General features: G+C 45.0%; 1 protein-coding gene across 4 annotated transcripts in view; it reads right to left on the minus strand.

Annotated features, from left to right (window-relative positions):
• Nucleotides 1-5,942, minus strand: part of Lrp2 (LDL receptor related protein 2) — a 183,614-nt gene extending 177,672 nt beyond the window's left edge. For all 4 annotated transcript variants that reach the window (XM_063259225.1, XM_063259224.1, XM_063259223.1 and 1 more), the window contains exon 1: nt 5,698-5,942. In XM_063259225.1, the coding sequence (XP_063115295.1) occupies nt 5,698-5,779 (82 nt within the window). In that variant the 5' untranslated portion in view covers nt 5,780-5,942. The remainder of the gene's footprint in view (nt 1-5,697) is intronic.
• Between the last annotated feature and the right edge of the window lie 12,716 nt (nt 5,943-18,658).

Genomic DNA, 18,658 nt, shown 5'->3' on the forward strand with positions numbered 1-18,658 from the left:
GTGCCTTTGTGGTTACTCTACAGGTATGAAGTCAACCTTAAGAATTCTTTTTCTGCCAGCCATAGTGGCAACACACTTGTAATCCAAGCATTTGGGAGGCTAAGGCAGGAGGATTGCCATAAGTTTGAGACCATCCTGGGTTACACAATCAGTTCAAAGCCAGCTTGAACTACATAGTGAGACTCTGCCTCAAATAAGCAAAAAAAAAAAACAACAACAAAAAAGTACTTTTCTTCCCATTCTGAGCCTTTTTCTCTCCATCTCTCCATTCCAAGTCTTTTACAAGCACCCTTTGCCTTGTTCTTCCTGTTCTATCTAGGACTTACTGGACACCCCAAAGCCAATATTACACTGACTCTAATAATATAGGAAATGCATTTACATTTTTTAATAGCATTGCTTTAAATTGCAACAAAAATTTTAATTAAAAAAAATTTAAAATTTAGTGTTCATACAGTGCCTGCTTAGAAAACATGGACAATGATTAACCAGGGCTTAATAATTACCTTGAATAAGACTAAAAACCAGTCAGGTGTGGTGGTACAAGCCTGAAATCCCAGCTACTCTGAGGCTGAGGCAGTAAGCCAACTAGATAAATTAGGAAGACAGTACCTCAAAATAAAATAAAATACAATTAGGTTGGAAATATAGCTCAGTGCCAGAGTATTTGCCTAGTGTGCATGACGTCCCAGGTTCAATCCTAAGGATGGAATAAAAAATAAATAAAAGACTAAAAACCTAGTCCTGGGGCTGTGTGTACTACAAAAACCAAAGTTTGTCATATTTTACATGGCTCAAGAATTTGAAAAGTGGGCTGGGCATAGTGGTGCACACCTATAATCCCAGCACTTGGGAGGCAGAGGCAGGAGGTTAACTTCAAGTCTGAGACCAGCCTGGGTTATGTAATGAAGCCCTGTCTCAAAAAAACAAAAATAAAATAAAATAGACAAGTGGAAGCCAGGCATGGGGACCCACCCATATATTCCCAGCACTTGTAATGTTGAGGCAGAAGGGTCACTGAGTTCCAGGCCAGGGTGGGCTCCACAGTCAGGCCGGCATGAAACACATAACAAGATCCTTTTCTCCTTTTTTCCTCAAAGAAAAAGAGGAGGAGGAGAATTTTACATACTGGACCAAGCTGAATGCATATGGCACCTGGTTGCAGTAAGCTATCACACACAATTATTCTTTGGCCTGGTGCAAGAGGCCCATCTAGATTTTTAAAGATTCATCAGTTACTTTGCCTCATCTGATAAAGTTATGATCAATCAACAGAAAGAATCTAGGAATCTAGAAATTTCCCCCACCAGAAAGGGTGGGGAGAGTCAGAGAAAAAATTCATCAAGCGCAAGGCCTAGGAATGGGACTGATTGGGATCTCAGTGCTATCTCAAGCCTCTGTTGGCCAAGGTGCTCGGTCCTTGCTCTCTCACTCCTCACAGAACTGCCCTCCAGGCCTGCCCTGCCCGGGAACTCTTATCTGTAAAATAATGCAAGCCCACTAGCCAGATAGCTGGGCTGCCCCCCTGCCGCTGTAAAACCATCTGAGTTTCTACTACAAAACCAGCACAGGATTGGAGGGAGTGCAGGCAGAAGTCCTGTAAAGACCAGAAAAGCACTTCAGAGAAACAAACAGAAAGAAAACTGCTATGAAAGAAAGCAGCACCCACGTAGCACAGAGGCGATGGAGCAAAAATGTAGCGTGTGGCTCACTGGTTCCACAAGCCTTTCAGACATAAAATATGAAATTGTCACGAAGCTGACACTGTCTTCTAAAAACATTCCCAAATTTTTATTGGATTAAGTAACATAACTTCATTTAAGTCAATAAAAATTTTCTCAAAAAAAAAGTTAAGTAGCCAGACGTGGCAGCTCACGCCTATACTTGCAGGGAGCAAGTATTTCCAAGACCAGCCTGGGTAATTTAGCAAGACTCTCAAAATAAAAATTCAAAAAGGGCTGGGGAGAGGAAGCAGCTCAAGAGCGCCTCTGGGTTCAATGCCTAGTACTGCAAACCAACCCCATCCCCAACCCCTCAAAAAAAAATCTTTTTTTTTTTTTTTTGAGACAGGGTTCAGGCTGGCTTGGAACTAACAGTGAAGCTCAGAAAAAGACAAAAAAGAAAAAGAAAAAACTTGAATTCGGGACTGGGGATTTAGCTCAGTGGCATAAGCTCCTGCCTTGCAAGCAGGCAGTTGTTGAGTTCGATCCCTGGTACCAATAAAAAAAGAAAAAGACCAAAAAAAAAAAGTGAAGCTCAGGCTGGCTTGGAACTAATAGTGAAGCTCAGGCTGGCTTGAACTCCTAGGGCTCCTCCTGCCTCAGCCTCCCAGTACTGGAATTACAAGCATGTACCACCACATACCATCCCACCCAAAAATCTTTATAGAATACATTCTGGAGTCTGAGAATTTCTCAAAGAACTATCAGTGAAAAACACATTTTTCTATGTACATTTGAAAATGGGAAATATGATTACTTCTGCAAAGCAGCATGTTAAAATATTGATAAATGTAATAAAATAAGCCAGTCCTGGTGGCACATACCTGTAATCCCAGATTTGGAAGCCTGAGCCAGGAAAATTACCGTGAGTGAGGCCAGTCTGAGCTACACGTGAGATCAAGAGCAGCCTAAACAACACAGTGAAATCCTACCTCAAAAAAAAATTAGTAATAATAATAATAATAGTTGCTGTTATTTCCATTGTCTATTTGCACTGCACCATGGTAGTAAGCATTTACATATTGTATCTCTTTATGCTCATAAAATGTCCTGACATGAATTCTGCCACTCTCATGTCAATTTTTCAGTTAACCAACCTAAGCTATGAAAAATTAAGTGACATCTCCAAGATCATACAGCTAGAAAATAGTGAAGCCAGTACCTATGGCTGACCAGAGTTCTGACACCCTCAAATTTTTTTTCTAAAAAAGCATTATGCAAAATATGAGGAAATGCAAATAATTTTAACTATAGACACAGAAATTTTTGAAAATAAAAACTAACCACAGAACACTAAAAGTTCTTTTCTAATTTCTAGTGATGCAAAGTTTGTAGAGGATTCCTACCAGAACTGTTGTGCTCCACTCCAGGCATTGAGGATTTCACTGTATTTTGCTTCATGCAATAAGTCAGGATCAATCCAAGAGGAATACAGAAATCTCCTCAAAGCAGAGAACACAGATCTAAACCAATCTGGTACAGATTAGAAATGAAGTGACTGGGGCTGAGGGTTTAGCTCAGCGGCATAAGCGCCAGCCTTGCAAGCAGGCAGTCGTGAGTTCGATCCCTGGTACCAATAAAAATGAAAAAGACAAAAAATAAATAAAGTAAAATAAAAATGAAGTGACTGAGTTCAGATCTTAGAAACCTCAACAGTTCCTTTAAAAAAGTCTCCAGTTATGAAGCAGCAGGTAAATTTTACCTTAGGAGACAAAGACTTGTGGAGCACCCCTCAGCTTCTTCAGTAACTTACACATGGATAGTAACTTAGCAGGGCTTTTTAAACACACACACACACACACACACACACACACACACACACACACACGCAGAAGGCATTTCAGAGCAGGCAGGGTCACCGTAAGCTTGCTCCTGCTACATAGTGAGTTCAAAACCAGCCTAAACTACATTACAAGACCTTGAATTAAAAAAAAAAGTCAGAAACAGAACCACACACTATAGTGATTAAAATATGGACTCTGGATTCAGAATTCCATAAGTTTGATTCATAGTATTTTCCAGCAATATGAGCAAGGGCAGGCAATGTACACTATCCCCACATTTTTCCATCTATAAAGCATAATAACAGCACTTACAATGATATTATAAAGCTTAAATGTGTGCTTACAACAGAACCTGACACAATATAAATGTTATTATTTCTATACATTTTAATACTATATATTATTTTCACATCAAAGAAAATACATGGATACAAACTACCAAGCAAAATAAGTACAGGTTTTTTAGTGACCAAACCATCAACACAGGGAAAAGAACATGCGTTTTGATTGTATGAGGACATCTGAAAATGAATGAAGATGAAACTTCCTTCTGCCAGGCAGCCACAGAAACACAATAAATCCTATCACTGTGCTGAACACAAGAGAGATGATAGATAGATAGATAGATAGATAGATAGATAGATAGATAGATAGATGATAAGACCCCCGGCACTGTGCAAACCTCCCACAACCACCATAACCCCTCTCGCTGTTTTTCTGACCCTGAGAAAAGGTGTTCAAAGAAAGAATTATTAATGGTCTCGCCCTGCCTACCCTCCCTTTCCAAAGGTTTCTGCAAGACCAGTGGTGTTTGTTGGCGTTTCCAAACTTCTTCCCAGGAAGTCTGAAATGGGTGCTGCTAGGAGTTGCTGTATAATTACTTACTTGATTCTCTCTAAGGAGCTTAGACTAAGAATTGAAGAAAGAAAGCAGATTAACCATTTGAATACATGCCGCGGCCCATCCACAAGCCCTCCCCTCTCTCTCCTTATAAACGGGGGCTTCCAGAGTCCCCACCCATCAACCCCAATATGTGATTCAGGGAAATCAATGTATTGCTTTGGCTAATCCTGCAACAATAGGGGTTTCATTTTTATTGTCGGGCAATTAAGTTGTCCGACGTGCAGGACCTGGAGGGAAGGGGGGACTCCCCCATCGCCAGAGACAGATTAGTCCCCGCAGTGGCAGCAGCGGTCCGCTCTGTCTGTCTGGTTGTCGGTCACACGCAGCTCCTGGCTGCTACCTAGCAACGCAAAGCCAGGGGAGAGCTCGCGGGCTGCGCGGCCGCCTCCGCGCCCTTCCCATTCATCCCAGCTCGCGCTTCTCCCTCTCCTCGTGCTGTCGCTATTTCGACTGGGCTTTCTCCCCTCCTGCCCTCCTATTTGCTTGTCTTTTACGCTCTCCTTGTCCTCTCTGCTATTTTTATTTCCTCCACTTCTTCCCCCTCCCCTTTATTTCTCTCTCCTCTGCTTCTGGGAAAACAAATTCCCCAGCAACTTAAGAGAAGTTTGAAGCCATAGTAGGAAACTTTTCCTGTTCGGCTTTCGAGCCCCAAAACTCAGGCGGCACAGTCGGGCCCCATTCATGCACACAAAAGCTCCCACCTCCCGGGTGGAAAAGGAAACCTTGCAAGAAAAGACCTCAGCGCAGGGCCGCTCTCCCGGCCAATCCCCCCTCCCGGCCTTATCTCACAGCGTAAACGATCCGTATCTTGAGATGCGGTCTCTGGAGGGTCACGGCGGGACCGGGTTTCGCCGGCGAAGGGAGGGAGCGCGGCCGGGCGAGGCGTTCAGGGTCCCAGCGTGCTGCAGGTGGGACGCCGCGCTCGGGGCTCGCCGCCGGGACCGCTCGGGCCCGGGAAGGGACACCGCGGGCTCCTCGGCACCGCTGCGGACCTGCCGTGAGCTCCCAGTCCTCTCGCTTCCGACCTCCAAGTGCCATTCAGAGAATGGGGAAAATCACACACGGGCACAAAGACAGGGTCCCCCAGGGGTGCGCTGTCACCGACATCCTGAGGCTGCGTCCTCCAGCCACCGGCTGCTGAGTCCCGGCCCAGCCGCGGGCTCGGCGCAGCGTGGCGCCGCCACCCTTTCCGGCTGGAGCCGGCCGCGCTCCCCTCGGTTGGCGGCGGGATCGACTCCGCCGTGTCCAAGAAGCCCGACGTCGCGCGCGGCGTCAGGGCGAGCGCTTACCTTGACCGCCGACCCGCGCCGGGCAGGCAGCGAGCAGCAGCAGCAGCAGCGGGCACGCCGCGGCCGCCGCCCCGCGCTCCATCACCGCACCCGTGCCGGCCTCGCCGTTCCTTCCCGGGGAGCTGGGCGCGCGTCTCCAGCAGCTCCTGCAGCGGTCCGCTCGCGACCGCGTCTAGTGGCAGAAAGCCGGCCCCGACGCCCCAAACGCCCCGTTTTCTATCCGCGCCAGTCCCCACCCTCCGGGCAGCGCAGAAAGCCCTTTAGACCCTGCCGCCCCGGAACTAGCATGCGGGAATCCGGTGGGGCAGGCCCCCTACCGCCCGGCCCGCCCCCTGCTCCGGGCGCTCGGACCTGCGCGCGCTCACACGTGCGCCGTCCATCCCCGCGCGCGCGCGCGCGCCTAACTTTCGCACCACAAGTGTCCGGCTCCCTCACGCGCGTATGCCCTGCGGCCACGCTCCAGCCCAGACACGCAAGCCGATAGGAGCAAGCGGGCACCACCTGCGCCCTCCCAATACACAGTCCACGGGGAAAGTGCGCGGCCAAAGGAAAGTAGTGCAGAGGGAGGGAAAGACGCGAAAGCAGAGGGAAAATGTAAATGAGAGGTGGGAAAAAAGAAAGCTAAGACGGGGGGTGGGGGGGAGACAGAGAAGAAAAGCGGGGAGGAGAGCCTGCTGCAGAGGGCACGACCTTAAGCCCTGCGTCTGCACCCTCACTGCTCCCCCGAGTCTCAAGTTTTCCTTGGAGGGGTTCGGGCTGCACAGGGCGGTTGTTCTGGGTTTCAACAAATTAGAGGGTGGCTAGATCGTTGTTAGAGACAGTTGACTTGTTTCGCTGTTTTCCTAAGCGCCACCTCTGCAGGTGTTACAACCAGATTGCTCTTCTCACAAGAGACTGCTTTTTTTTTTTTTTTTTCCCCGTCTGTGCATTTTGAAACAGTATTCTGTGGTGGGGATGAAAGACACGAGGGGGAGCCCAGGTCTCCTTCTTTGATGCCACGTTGAATGAGTTGGCCAGGAGCCGGATCCCAGGAACCCTGCGATCGAGCGAGCACGGTGGTCAGCGCATATGCAACACCTGGCTAGAAACACAAGGGATCGTGCTCAGGGCTCTTCCCCCAGGACTGAGGCTGTCTCAGACCCAGAAGCAGCGTCCGGGTCCAGACAGCCCTTTCAACCCCAGCGGCAGCGACGCCTAGACGCGGCGGCCCGAGATCCACGTGGCCCGGGGCAAGGTCTCGCCGCCTCTAGAACCTGCCCCTAGCCATCTCCCCATCCCGGGCTCTGCAGCCCGCACAGGCGGTTCCAGGAGCTCCGCTGAGCGGCTCTGCCTGGGCAGCGAGTGTGCTCATTATTATTTCTGCCGTCCTGGGACTTGCACGCAGGACCTCGTGCAGGTTGGGAAGCGCTGTGCCCCGAGCTGAGTCTCCCCCTCCCAGCCCAAGTGTTTGAGAGATGAAAAGTAGACGTGCAGAGGCAACTACACTACACAGCGTAGGGCTGGAGACACAGTGTTTTCTGGGTTAGGAAATCCAGGATTCTGGTCTCTGGCCAAAGTAACTGGAACTCGTGGCCTCCTGTCGTGCAGCACCCAGGAGAGGCAAGATCAGGGATGGCGGGGGGAGGGGGCGGGATGGGGCCCTCGGCCAAAGGAGGCGACCCGGGCGGAGGAGGGACGCGGGGAGAGGGCGCGATGCTCTGATGCAGTCTGCGGGTGATTTATGCGGGTTGCAGGCGGCCAGGCGATGGTACGAGACCGCGCCGGGGTCAGGCCGGTCCGATGCCCTCCGGCACTGCGCTGCAGTCACAGCGCCCGGCCCCTCCGCGTCGCACCGCGCAGCCGCGGGGCCCGGAGCAGGTGGGAGGGGGCCGCGTGCGTGCAGGGGCTGGGTCTCCTTGGGGCGCACTGGGGTGCGCAGGCGCGAGCGCGTGTGTGCGTGTATGCATGTGTGTGTGTGTGTGTGCGCGCGCGCGCGTGCGCGTGTGTCCTTTCACTATAGCAGTCGGAGCTCCAAGCATTCCTTTCTGCCCTGAAGAGTTTTCCTCATTGTTGTTGTCTTTGTGCTCCAGTGTTGCCAACTTACTGGAATTCCTGACGTGGTTGCACAGCGGGGCTCGGGCTGACCGTACGGCCAGCTGCGTTTGTGTCTGGGGCCGACCCGCCGCTAATCCCAGAATAAGGCCGAAGGGGAAGGCCCGGAGAGGAGGGGCGCAGAGCATATCCTGCTTCGCTCGCACTCTTTTCTACCCCCTCCCCCGCAAAAAAGTAATTCCAAATTCGTGGCGGTTGTAAACAGCCTGGACCATTCCCGTGTTTATCTCGGGTGTCTATACCTGGGAATGCTTGTGGAGAGATTGAGAGGATTAAGCATGTGGATCGGCATCTGGGGAAGCACAGGCTAATTCAGTTGTAATTTAAACCAGCATCATTTTTCTGTAATGCAAAAGACTGATTTTTTTTTTTTTTTTGGTATTTCTTTCTCCTAAGGTACTTACAAATGTAGAACTTTGCAGAACAGCTAACCAAAAAGAAAAATACTGAAAAGTGAAATTCATTCTAGCAAACTTATCTTAATTGACTTCCTTGATATATTTTTTGGTTTGTGTAAATTATGATATTCATCTCCACAGCAAATTAATTGAAAATATTTTCAGGGCCTTTCTCTATTTTTCTTTCTTTGAAACAGGGTCTTGCTGTACAGTGCAAGCTGGTCCTGAACTTGATTATGTAGGCCAGGCTGGCCTCAAACTCTCTGAGATCCTCCTGTCTCAGCCTCCCAAGTGCTGAGATTACAGGTGTGCCTAACAGGGTCTTCATGTCTGTCTTGAACCAACTTTGTACTTCTTGCAGTTGGGCTTGAGGTTGTAATCTCCTTGTTTAAAAGCCATCCTGAGTTTGCTAAAGATCCACTTCTGAGTGCCATAGAGCAGCAGGCCACCCTACCACCAGTTTCTGGAAACTGCAGCCTCAACACTGTGAAGCTTCAGTATGTCAGTAAAGAGCACCCCACCTACCCAGAGACCAAGTCTGAAATTCATGCCACGCTGATTCTTCTGCTTTTCTTCACACCTATATGTGAAATTCTGTTAACTCAGTCTATCTGCTTCTCCTCCATATCCACTTACTTCTCCCAATCCCATGATCAGTAGCCACCAATCTCTCTCCCCTTAATTATGGCAAGACCCTCCCAAAGGGCTCCTATTGATCAGTTCTGTTTTCTCTTTTCCATTCAGCAGCCAGATGATTCCAGGTGATGTTGTCAGCCAGGTGAGATGGTGTACACCCATGACCCAGAACCCTAGGAGGCAGACCTTGGAGTGTGGAAGTCTAGCTCCGCCTGGAGAGACTTTGTCTCAAATTAAAAAAAAAAAAAAAAAAAAAAACTAGGCTGGGGATGTAGTTCAGTGCAAAGGCCTTGGGTTCAATCCCCAGCCCTCGGTATCACAGAAACAAAACAAAATATCAAAGTAAAACTTTTGTCAGACTGGAGCTTTCCAACAGATGTGTTATGAAATCAATCAAGTAGGTCAAAGAAAAACCTACTTTCAAATAATAAAGAATAGAGTACAAAACAAAATCACTTTCGTATGGAAAAGGTTATGTATTATTTCTTTTATTTATTTATTTGTTTGTTTGTTTATTTTGATACAGGGTCTTACTTTGTGATAAGTCTAGCCTTAAATGCAGTATATAGTCCAAACTGGCCTCAAACTCACAGCAGTCCTCCTGCCTCAGGCTCCAAGTGCTGGGATTACAGGTGTGTGCCATCATGCCCAGCTTCATAGATGCTATTTCATCATGAGTGTGTATATATATATATATGGTGACATGTACATGTGTGTCACCATACAAAGTGTACCTCTCAAGTGCATCTCTGTCAAAAAAGTTTGAAGTATTCTGTCACAAATCACTAATTAAATGAAAAAATAGTAGGTTTGAGCAGAGAAACCAACCTAGCAAACGTTTTAGTGAGATCAACTGCCATTGAAAATACAGTTTGCAGGCCAAGTGTTGGGCTACACACCTGTAACCCTAGGGAGGGGTTCTCAAGTTCGAGACCAAGCTAGATTACCTGTTTTTATTTTTTTTAATAGACAAAAATTTTAGTTTATTATTTTGAGGATTGTCATTCATTCACTCTTTTTTTCAAGTATTCATTCCCAAATTTAAATTTCCTTATCATCTTCTGTTAGAGATTTGGGAACTTTAGTGGAAGGATAAAGTTCCAGCTTCATCAGGTTTGTGATCTTTGAAGCAGACAAGGTGATCTGAGCAGCAGGTCCAGGGCAGGCAGGCCAACACCGGGGACAGTGCAGGCACTGTGCATATAGACAACAGTTACACCAATTACACTGGAGGCTCCCAGCCAGGAACAGGTGCTGGAGGAGGAAGTCAGCCCCACACCAAGTCCTGAGGGTCATCATAGAAGCTGTCAGGTGCAGAAGCAGATAGGACCTGGAAGGAGGGCCGGATGTGGCATTTATGTTTTTATTTTACTAACTTATTGAGAACTTAGTATGTGCCGGATTCTTTTCCAAATATTTTATATTGCAGCTCATCTAAGGTATTTTACTGTGTGTTTAGATGGTAGTTAGCAAACCAACAACCTATTGGTTGCTTCCAGCCGGCTGTCTGATGGTGTGTACACAGCTTGATTGGGAAGTGCTGCTCACCAGCATGCAGTGATGTATGTCTGCAGCTGCTTGATGTTACAAGGGCAAAGGCAAAATCTGCAACAGAGCTGGGCGTGGTGGCACACGCCTGTAAACCTGTAATCCCAGCACTTAGGAGACTGAGGCAGACAGATCGCTTCGAATTCCAGGCCAACCTGAGCTACAAAGAGTTTAAAGCCAGCCTGAGCTGCATAGCGAGACCCTGTCTCAAAAATAAACAAACAAATAAATTGCTTTGCAAGCTACACAATCCATAAGAGCAATGGAGTAAACAGCCTGAGGACTGAACACATAAAAAGTGCAAGCAAATAACTTTTGTTGGGTTTTGTTTTTCAAAATTATGCTGAGCAGAAGGCAGAAATCATCTTTCTATAAAGACACTCTGTTTAAAAATAATGGGTGTATGTAGAGAGACAGAGACCCACAGTTGCAAGACAGCAACAAGGGTCAGAAAGAAGCTGGGATAAAGACCAGGAGACTGAGCAGGAGATTGCTGGACCCCATGCTGCATTAGCCTCTTGACCAGTGGCTAGCACATGCTCTCCACAGTGACTATCATTGAAAGCCTCTGTTTTTCACTATGTCCCCAACTATAACAGCTGGGTCAATTCAGTGACTGCAGATAACTAAGCAAAGAACTCACTGGGTCTGTCAGGTTTGAAAGGCTGAAGTGACAACTGCATAGAAAAAAGAAAATATCATTTCTTACAGTCATGAATCAGTATACACCATGCCACTGAGGACCACCAGCTACAGTGAGCAGATGAGGAGAGCAGAACCACAGCTGATAAGATAGCTTCCTGTGAGATCTGTGGGAAGAAAAGATTAGGCAGGGCCACTGGCAGGATTTGGATCTGAAACACAGGAAGGAGGCAAGTGAAGGCAAGGTGATACATGTCCAGAGACAGACAGTATCTGGAGTGCAGGGTAGGATGTTGAAGCCCTGCATGAACAGAAGCCAGAAACTAGGTAAACACTGTCAACACCACACTGACCAAGGTGTCAGCAGTAACATCCCAAGACTGATACAAAACTCACATCCTGATGTGACACATAGCAAAGGACATGACAATGTTTCTGTGGCATTTCTGACCAAGAAAAAAAAAAGGATAACCTGAATCTGAACGTGAGAAAACCTGATCATCTCTCATCTCATGGGCTGGACATTCTAGAAAATCAGTTTCAAAAATGACAGTCATAAAAGATAAAGAAAGGCTGAAAAACTGTTTGGGGCTTTGAGAACAAAGTGCAATACGTGACACCGAGATGGATCTTGGACTCAGAGAAAACAAATAGCTCTGAAGGACATTTCTGTGAAAAGCAGGGAGGTTCCCACAGCTTTCTTGCCTCAGTCCAGCAGTCAAATTACCCTTTTGTGGTCCCTGTGAAGAATGTATGCTTTGCCTCTGTATAATCCTTTGATGTCTTCCAATTATTTCTTCAATAAAATCCCAAAATGTTAGTACCGTCTGTGATCCCTTGCACAACCTGATTCTTGACCTTTCTTCAGGCCACACAGGACAGTTCAGCCCTGTCAGCCTCCATTGGTCCCTCAAGTGTCCTTGTTTCCCCAAACTTGAAGGCAAGAAAGTGCCCTCGGGGAGAGAGGCAGAGACTCATGCAATTGCTGACTCCCTGGCGGCTCTCCAGGTTCTAGCTCCTGACCTCGAGAGTCCTTGCAGAAGACCCCCCTTTTGCTTGAGTGAGCTCGAGTGGATCTCAGCACCTTGCAAAACAGAGCCACACTAAAGCAATGGAAAAGCGCTAAGCACAGACATGTTGGGCTGCCTCAGTGCTACCAATGTGCTAACCATGCCCAAGGCCCTGGGTTCTGACACCAGCAGCCAAAGAAATAAGTGTCCCAAAGATACCAAGAGAGCTGGGAATATAGCTCAGTGGCAGAGTGCCTGTCTCTGCAAATGTGAGGTCATGAGTTGATTCCTGGTATAAAGAAGTCTCCTGATATCTCACCTACTGGGCAGGCCTCCAGATTTTATAACACTTTTTTCCCCTAATAACTTTGAATTCACTGGACTGAGCCAGGCATTCACTACACAGTGCTTGTATGTAGCTGGGACCAGGAAACCTCAGCAAGACCAAAGGCCCAAACAGCACCAAAATAAAGGCCTGAGGTCTAACAATGGAATCCTCTTGGTCTGCAAATAAAGTTATATGCAAAGTTTTAGAGAAACAAAGAAACTAACCAATTTCGCCTGCAAAGAGAAAAGACAAAAATGGTGATGCATACCTGCAATCCCAGCACCTGGGAGGGTAGAGGCAGAAGGATTGCCGTGAGTTCAAGGCTAGCCCAGGCTACACAGTAAGTTCAAGCAAGAGCCTGTCTTTAAAAAAATAAAAAAGAGCAGAAATTCCTCATAAAACTAGGATTGGAAGTCTTATTTGACCCTGCTAATCCCCTTTCTTTTTACAGAAGATTGCTCTTGCTATTTCCTATTATCTTTTTTTTTTGTGTGTGATACCAGTGATTGAACTTGCGACCTTACGCTTACCAGGCAGGCGCTTACACTTTTGTGCTAAATCCCCAATTTATTTATCTTTTATTCTGCCTAGTTTGTTTGTTTGTTTGTGTGTTTTTGAGGCAGGGTTTCATTATGCAATTCAGGCTGGCTTTGAACTCACTAGGTAGCCCAGGCTGGCTTCCAACTCTCAGCAATCCTCCTGCTTCAGCTTCCTGAATACTGGGATTACAGGTAGTTGCCACCACGCCCAGGTATTCTGTTCTTTATTTATATAATTTTGGGTTTCTCATGAAAGAGAAACTGTGGTATTAAGCTCCTGTCTCTAGTTTATGTCACTTCACATTAAGGTCATTGGTTATTGGTGGTTATTGGTGATTGGTGGTTAAAACTATTCTTTCAAACTGGCTTACTGTTTGTGTAACTCTGTATAAGCAAAATGCTTGCTGTTTTTCAAATTGGAAAAGTGGAGGTGCTTTCAAACAAAGAGAAAAGAGGCCTGCAGATTCTTTCCTTCCACCACCACCCTCGGAGTAGTTGGATAAAGATAAGATCCTTTCCACACCCTGCCTTGCCACCCGTCTTAGGCATTGGCTGGTTTCCATTTGAGCTTCTGTCCTCACCCCTAGCCACAGCTGGCGTCTCTCTTGGTTGTGTAGTTATTTTATCCAGGCATTAGACAACTGCCAACGTTACCACAGAATGAACAGACAGGGTATTAGAACGAGGACCTCACACATTGAAAACAACAGCTTTAGCTACATTTTATAAACCTTATTTGTACATGGGCACTAACACATCATATCATTTCAGTCATGAGAAATGAGCAAGTTGGGTTATTATAAATATTAAGCATTATTTTTGCTCACTATAAGAATGTTTAAGAAAAAAAGAGAATGTTTAAGAAAACATCCAGGCACCGTGGTGTATGCTTGTAATCCCGGTGCCTAGGAGACTGAGGCAAGAGGATTGCTGCAAATTCAAGACACAGTGTGTTTAAGGCAAGCCTGAATTACAGATTGAGACCCTATCTCAAAAAAGAAAAAACTACAGCAATCCTCCTGCCTCAGCCTTCTGAGTATAAGAATTACAGGCATGGGGCACCATGGCCCGCTCAAGAATATTTAGATATTTCCTAAAGTCACCACTCAACTCAAATACAAATATTTTGACATGAACTGGAGTCTTACTGTGTTCCTACAAGGTTATTTTTATTTGTTTTAGGTTTTGGAATTGTCAGTGGTGGTTTGATCTTTGCCCTGCAACATAAATAACTGCAGAATTTGACTTTTCCACATCTCTTAAGGAAGTGGATAAGCTCTTTCCCCAAAGCCCCTGGATTGAGGCTTTATGACTCTGCGGATCTCTTGAAAGACTCATGTGACTGATATCTCTTCCTTACGATAACATCTTCAGTTTGCTAACTGCTGTCGTTTTCTGTGAAAGACAAAATCCTCATGTGAGTCCAACCTGAATGAAAAAAATAGAGGAGGAAAGGGACGAAAACATTCATTTTTTTTCACATTGGCTTGCAGGTGGACAGGAGTCTTCAGTAATAGACACGTTATACTGAATAAAGAAGAAGTATAAGAGGCCATAGGGTTCTTGATGAGTATAGTAGTGCAAGCCTGAAATCCTAGCTTATAGACTGGGAGGCTTATGCAGGAGGATCATAAGTTCAGTCTGGGCAATACAGCAGCTCAGCAAGACCCTGATTCAAAATAAAACCTATTTTCCAAGGGCTGGGTGTAGCCCAGTGTGAAGGCCCTGGGTTCAACCCCATCCACTCAAAAAAGTGGTGGGGTTGGAGTTTATTCTCAGAAGCATGGTAGTGCTGGCACTAGAGCTCCTGCCCCTCTCCTCACATTTCACCATCGTCTTCACCTTGTAATCCATAACAATAGCAAATGTGTTGTTTGTTTCTTTTTTGGGTTTTTGAAAGACGTTCTTGCTGTGGAGTTCAGGCTGGTCTTGAACTCACAATGTAGCCCGGCCTGGACTTGAACATAGCGATCCTCCTGTCTCAGCCTCCCAAAGTAACAAGCATGCATCTCCACTCCTGGCTATTTGTTTTTTGAGGCAGGCTCTCAAAATACAGTTTTGGCTGGCCTTGAACTGTGTAACCCAGGGGGACCTCAAGGCCCCCTGAAACTCACTGTTGTTTTCCTGCTTCAGTTACCCAAGTATTGGGATTACAGGTATGCACCGCCATGCCGGTTTTGTGCTGCTTTTTCTTTTTTTAAATCCATTTTACTGAAAGTAAAAAAAAGTAAAAAGAAAGAAGAAGAAGAAGAAAACTACAACAAAATTTCAAAACACATCAGTCAGGGGCAACAATGGTACATACATTGTGCATTGTAATCCCCAAATCATTCATCCAGAGTACAAGACATCTGTATGCAGTTGGCATTGTGCTCCTTTCTTGCTTGCTTTTTTTTTGGTATCAAGAATTGAACTCAGGAAGTCATGCTTACCAAGCAGCACTGTGCCACTATATCCCTGACAGGTTTTGTTTTGGTTTGATTTGGTTTGTTTTTTGGAATTTATGGTCTACTAAAGCAATACATCCACTCAGTATGGTGGCACACACCTGTAATCCTAGCACTTGGGAGGCTGAGGCGAGAGCACCGTGAGTTTGAGGCTAGCCTGAGCAACACAGAGAGTTCAAGCCCAGACTGCACTACTTAGTACGACTCTGTCTCAAAATACATAAATAAATACAAATAAAACAATGTATCTTGTGCAGAAACAAACACAGGCATGTCCAGCCATGTGTTCTTTGACAAAGGGACCAAAAACACACCTTGGAAGAAAGACAGCCTCTTTGAAAAACGGAACTGGAAAAGTTGTCTGTCCATCTGCAAAAGACTGAATGTAGACCCATATCTTTCACCATGTACTAAAATAAAATAAAAACAGATCAAATATATAAATGTAATTTTTACTATTTCATAATAGCTAGTGTACATTCCAGTCCTCATTTACACTTTCAGTTTCACATTAGAGAAACAATGCAATATTTATATATGTGTGTTGATTTATTTCACTTAAGAGTATGGCCTTAGCTGGGTACATGCCTGTAATCTCAGCATTCAAGAGGCTGAGGCAGGAGGATCACTGAGAGTTCAATACTGGCCTGGGCTACACAGTGAGTTTAAGGCCAGCCTGAACTACATAGAGAAACCTTGTCCTAAAAAGACCAAAATAATTTTTGAAAGACTATGACCTAGGTCAGGTGTGGTGGCACATGCCTGTAATCCCAGCCCTCCACTCAGGAGGCTGAGGCAGGAGGATTATTTTGAGTTTGAGACCTGTCTGGGCTACAAAGTAAGCTCAATTCCAGCCTGAACTGTGTAGCCAGATTCTGTCTCAAACAGACACACACACAAGAAAGAAGACTATGACCTCAAAGTGCATCCATTTACCTAGAAATGTCTCAAGGTTGCCCCTTTTTAATTACTTAAATTTATTGGTACATTTTAGGTATACATAATGGTAACATTCATGACAGAGAATTGATACACCCACATGATATAATTTGATTCTTTTTTCATCCATTCTTTTACCCTCCTGCCCTCCTGCCATATTCCCCTTCCTATTTACAAAAGCTTTGTTTCCATTTTTCTTCTTTTATCATCATTTTTTTCCTTTTCCTTTCCTTCCTTTTCCCCTCCCTCCTTCTCTAGTCCCCTTTCCATCTGAATATTTCCTTCCCATTTCTCAGCATCCATTATTGTCCTTGTTTACACCTTTGGTTTCTTACAGCAGAGAAACTCTGCAGTTACTACACGTGTGTCCGATTTACTTCACTAAAGACTATGATTTCAAGGTGCGTCATTTAGCTAGAAAGCTTATCCTTCTTTATGGCAGAGTAGTACTCCATTGTGTAAAACAACCACATTTTCTTTGTCTCTTCATTTGTTGATGGGCATTTGGCCATTTCCAAGATCTGGCTATTACAAATTGTGCCACTATAAACATGGGTGTGCATATATCACAGTGGCATGATATTTTTAATTCTTTCAGGAATAAAATTATTTCGGAGATTGAGAAGGGAAATAGCTGTGTCAAATAAAACCTCTAGTTTTAGTGTTATGAGGAATCTGCACACTGATTTCCACAGTGGTTGGGTCTGCACTCCTGCCAACAGAGAAGAAGGCTTCCTTCTTCCCCACAGGCCCCCCCCCCAGCGTTTGTTATTGCCTGATTCCTTGATAACAGCCATTCTTTCTGGGGTGAGATGAAATCTCAGCATTGTTCTAATTTGTGTCTCTTCGATGACCAGTGGTGTTAAATTTTTTTCATATATTTATTTGCTGTTTCTCCTTCTTCATCTGAGGAATGTCTATTCATTTTAGATATCCATGTTGGATTGGGTCTTTAAATTTAGAGGGAGTTAATTTTTTTGAATTATTTATATGTCCTAGGTATTAATCCTTTGTCTGGGAACAACTGGCAACACCCTTTTCCTGCCAATGAATTGACTCTCCATTCTATTGGTGGTTTTTCTTGCTGTGTAAAAGCTTTTAATAAGTTGCTGATACTTTGTGACAGTTCCTGTGCAAACCAGATTTTGTTCATAAAGTCTTTGTCTACATCAGTCTTCAAGAGCTCTACCTATTCTCTCTTCCAGCAGATTTAACATTTCTGTTTTAATATTTAGATCTTTGATCCATTTTCATTTTTGTTTAGTGCATGGTGAGCAACATGAGTCTAGTTTTAGTCTTTGGCATGTGGAAAGTCAGTTTTTCCAGCACCTTTTATTAAGGAGAATGTCTTCCAGTGAGGATATTTGGCCATAAGGTGGTTTAGTGTGTTTAGAGTTGTTTCTGCATCTTCTAATCTGTTTCACTGATCCTTTAGTCCATGTTACTGGGGGATTTCTACTCCCCAGTAACATGCTGTTTGAATCACAATAGCTTTGTAGTATGATTTAAAGTCAGAGAGTGTGATGCCTCCTGGTTTGCCTTTGTTGCCTGAAATTGTTTTTGCTATTCTAGGTCTCTTCTGATTCCTAATAAGTTTTAGCATTGTTTTCTCTAATCTCATGAGATATGTTACTGATGTTTTTATTGGGATTCCATTAAATCTATGTAACTATGTAAGTATGGTCATTTTCACTCTGTTTGTTCTACCTACCCAAGAACAAGAAATATCTTTTTTTTTTTTTAAGATAGGATCTCACTATGCAGTTCAGGTTGGCCTCGAACTCACTTGAACCAGCCAAGGCTGGTTTCAAACTCATGGTGATTTTCCTACCTCAGCCTCCTGACTATTGGGATTACAGGCTACCACACTTGGCCAGTGCTACTGATGTTTGAGCGTTGATTTAGTATACAGTTATGTGACTGAATTTGGTTATTAAATCTCAAAGTTTTAAATCAGCATAATGGCTTATGCTTGTAATCCCAGCACTCAGGAGGCTGAGGCAGGAGGATCATTGCAAGTGTGAGACCAGCCTGGTGACCAAGTAAACTCAAGGTCAGCCTGAACTGTATAGTGAGACCCTGTCTCAAAAAGACAAAAAGAACTCTCACAGACTTTTTGTGGAACTTTTGGGGTCTTCAGTATAGAGTATCCTGTCATCTGCAAATAATGATAGTGTACCTTCTTCCTTTCCTATCCTTATCCTTTTTATTCTTTTCTCTTGTCTAAGTCCTCTGGCTAATGTTTGCAGAAGTGTACTGAGTAGGAGTGGCGACAGTGGACTTCTTTGCCTTGTTCAAGATTTTAGAGTGAGAGCTTTCAGTTTCTGTCCTTTTAGTATGATGTTGGCTGTTGGTTTGTCATAGATGGTTATTATCAGATTGA

Source organism: Cavia porcellus, unplaced genomic scaffold (assembly GCF_034190915.1).
Source record: "Cavia porcellus strain 051 isolate PalLab524CR breed Dunkin Hartley unplaced genomic scaffold, mCavPor4.1 scaffold_12, whole genome shotgun sequence".
In the NCBI taxonomy this organism is placed as follows: domain Eukaryota; kingdom Metazoa; phylum Chordata; class Mammalia; order Rodentia; family Caviidae; genus Cavia; species Cavia porcellus.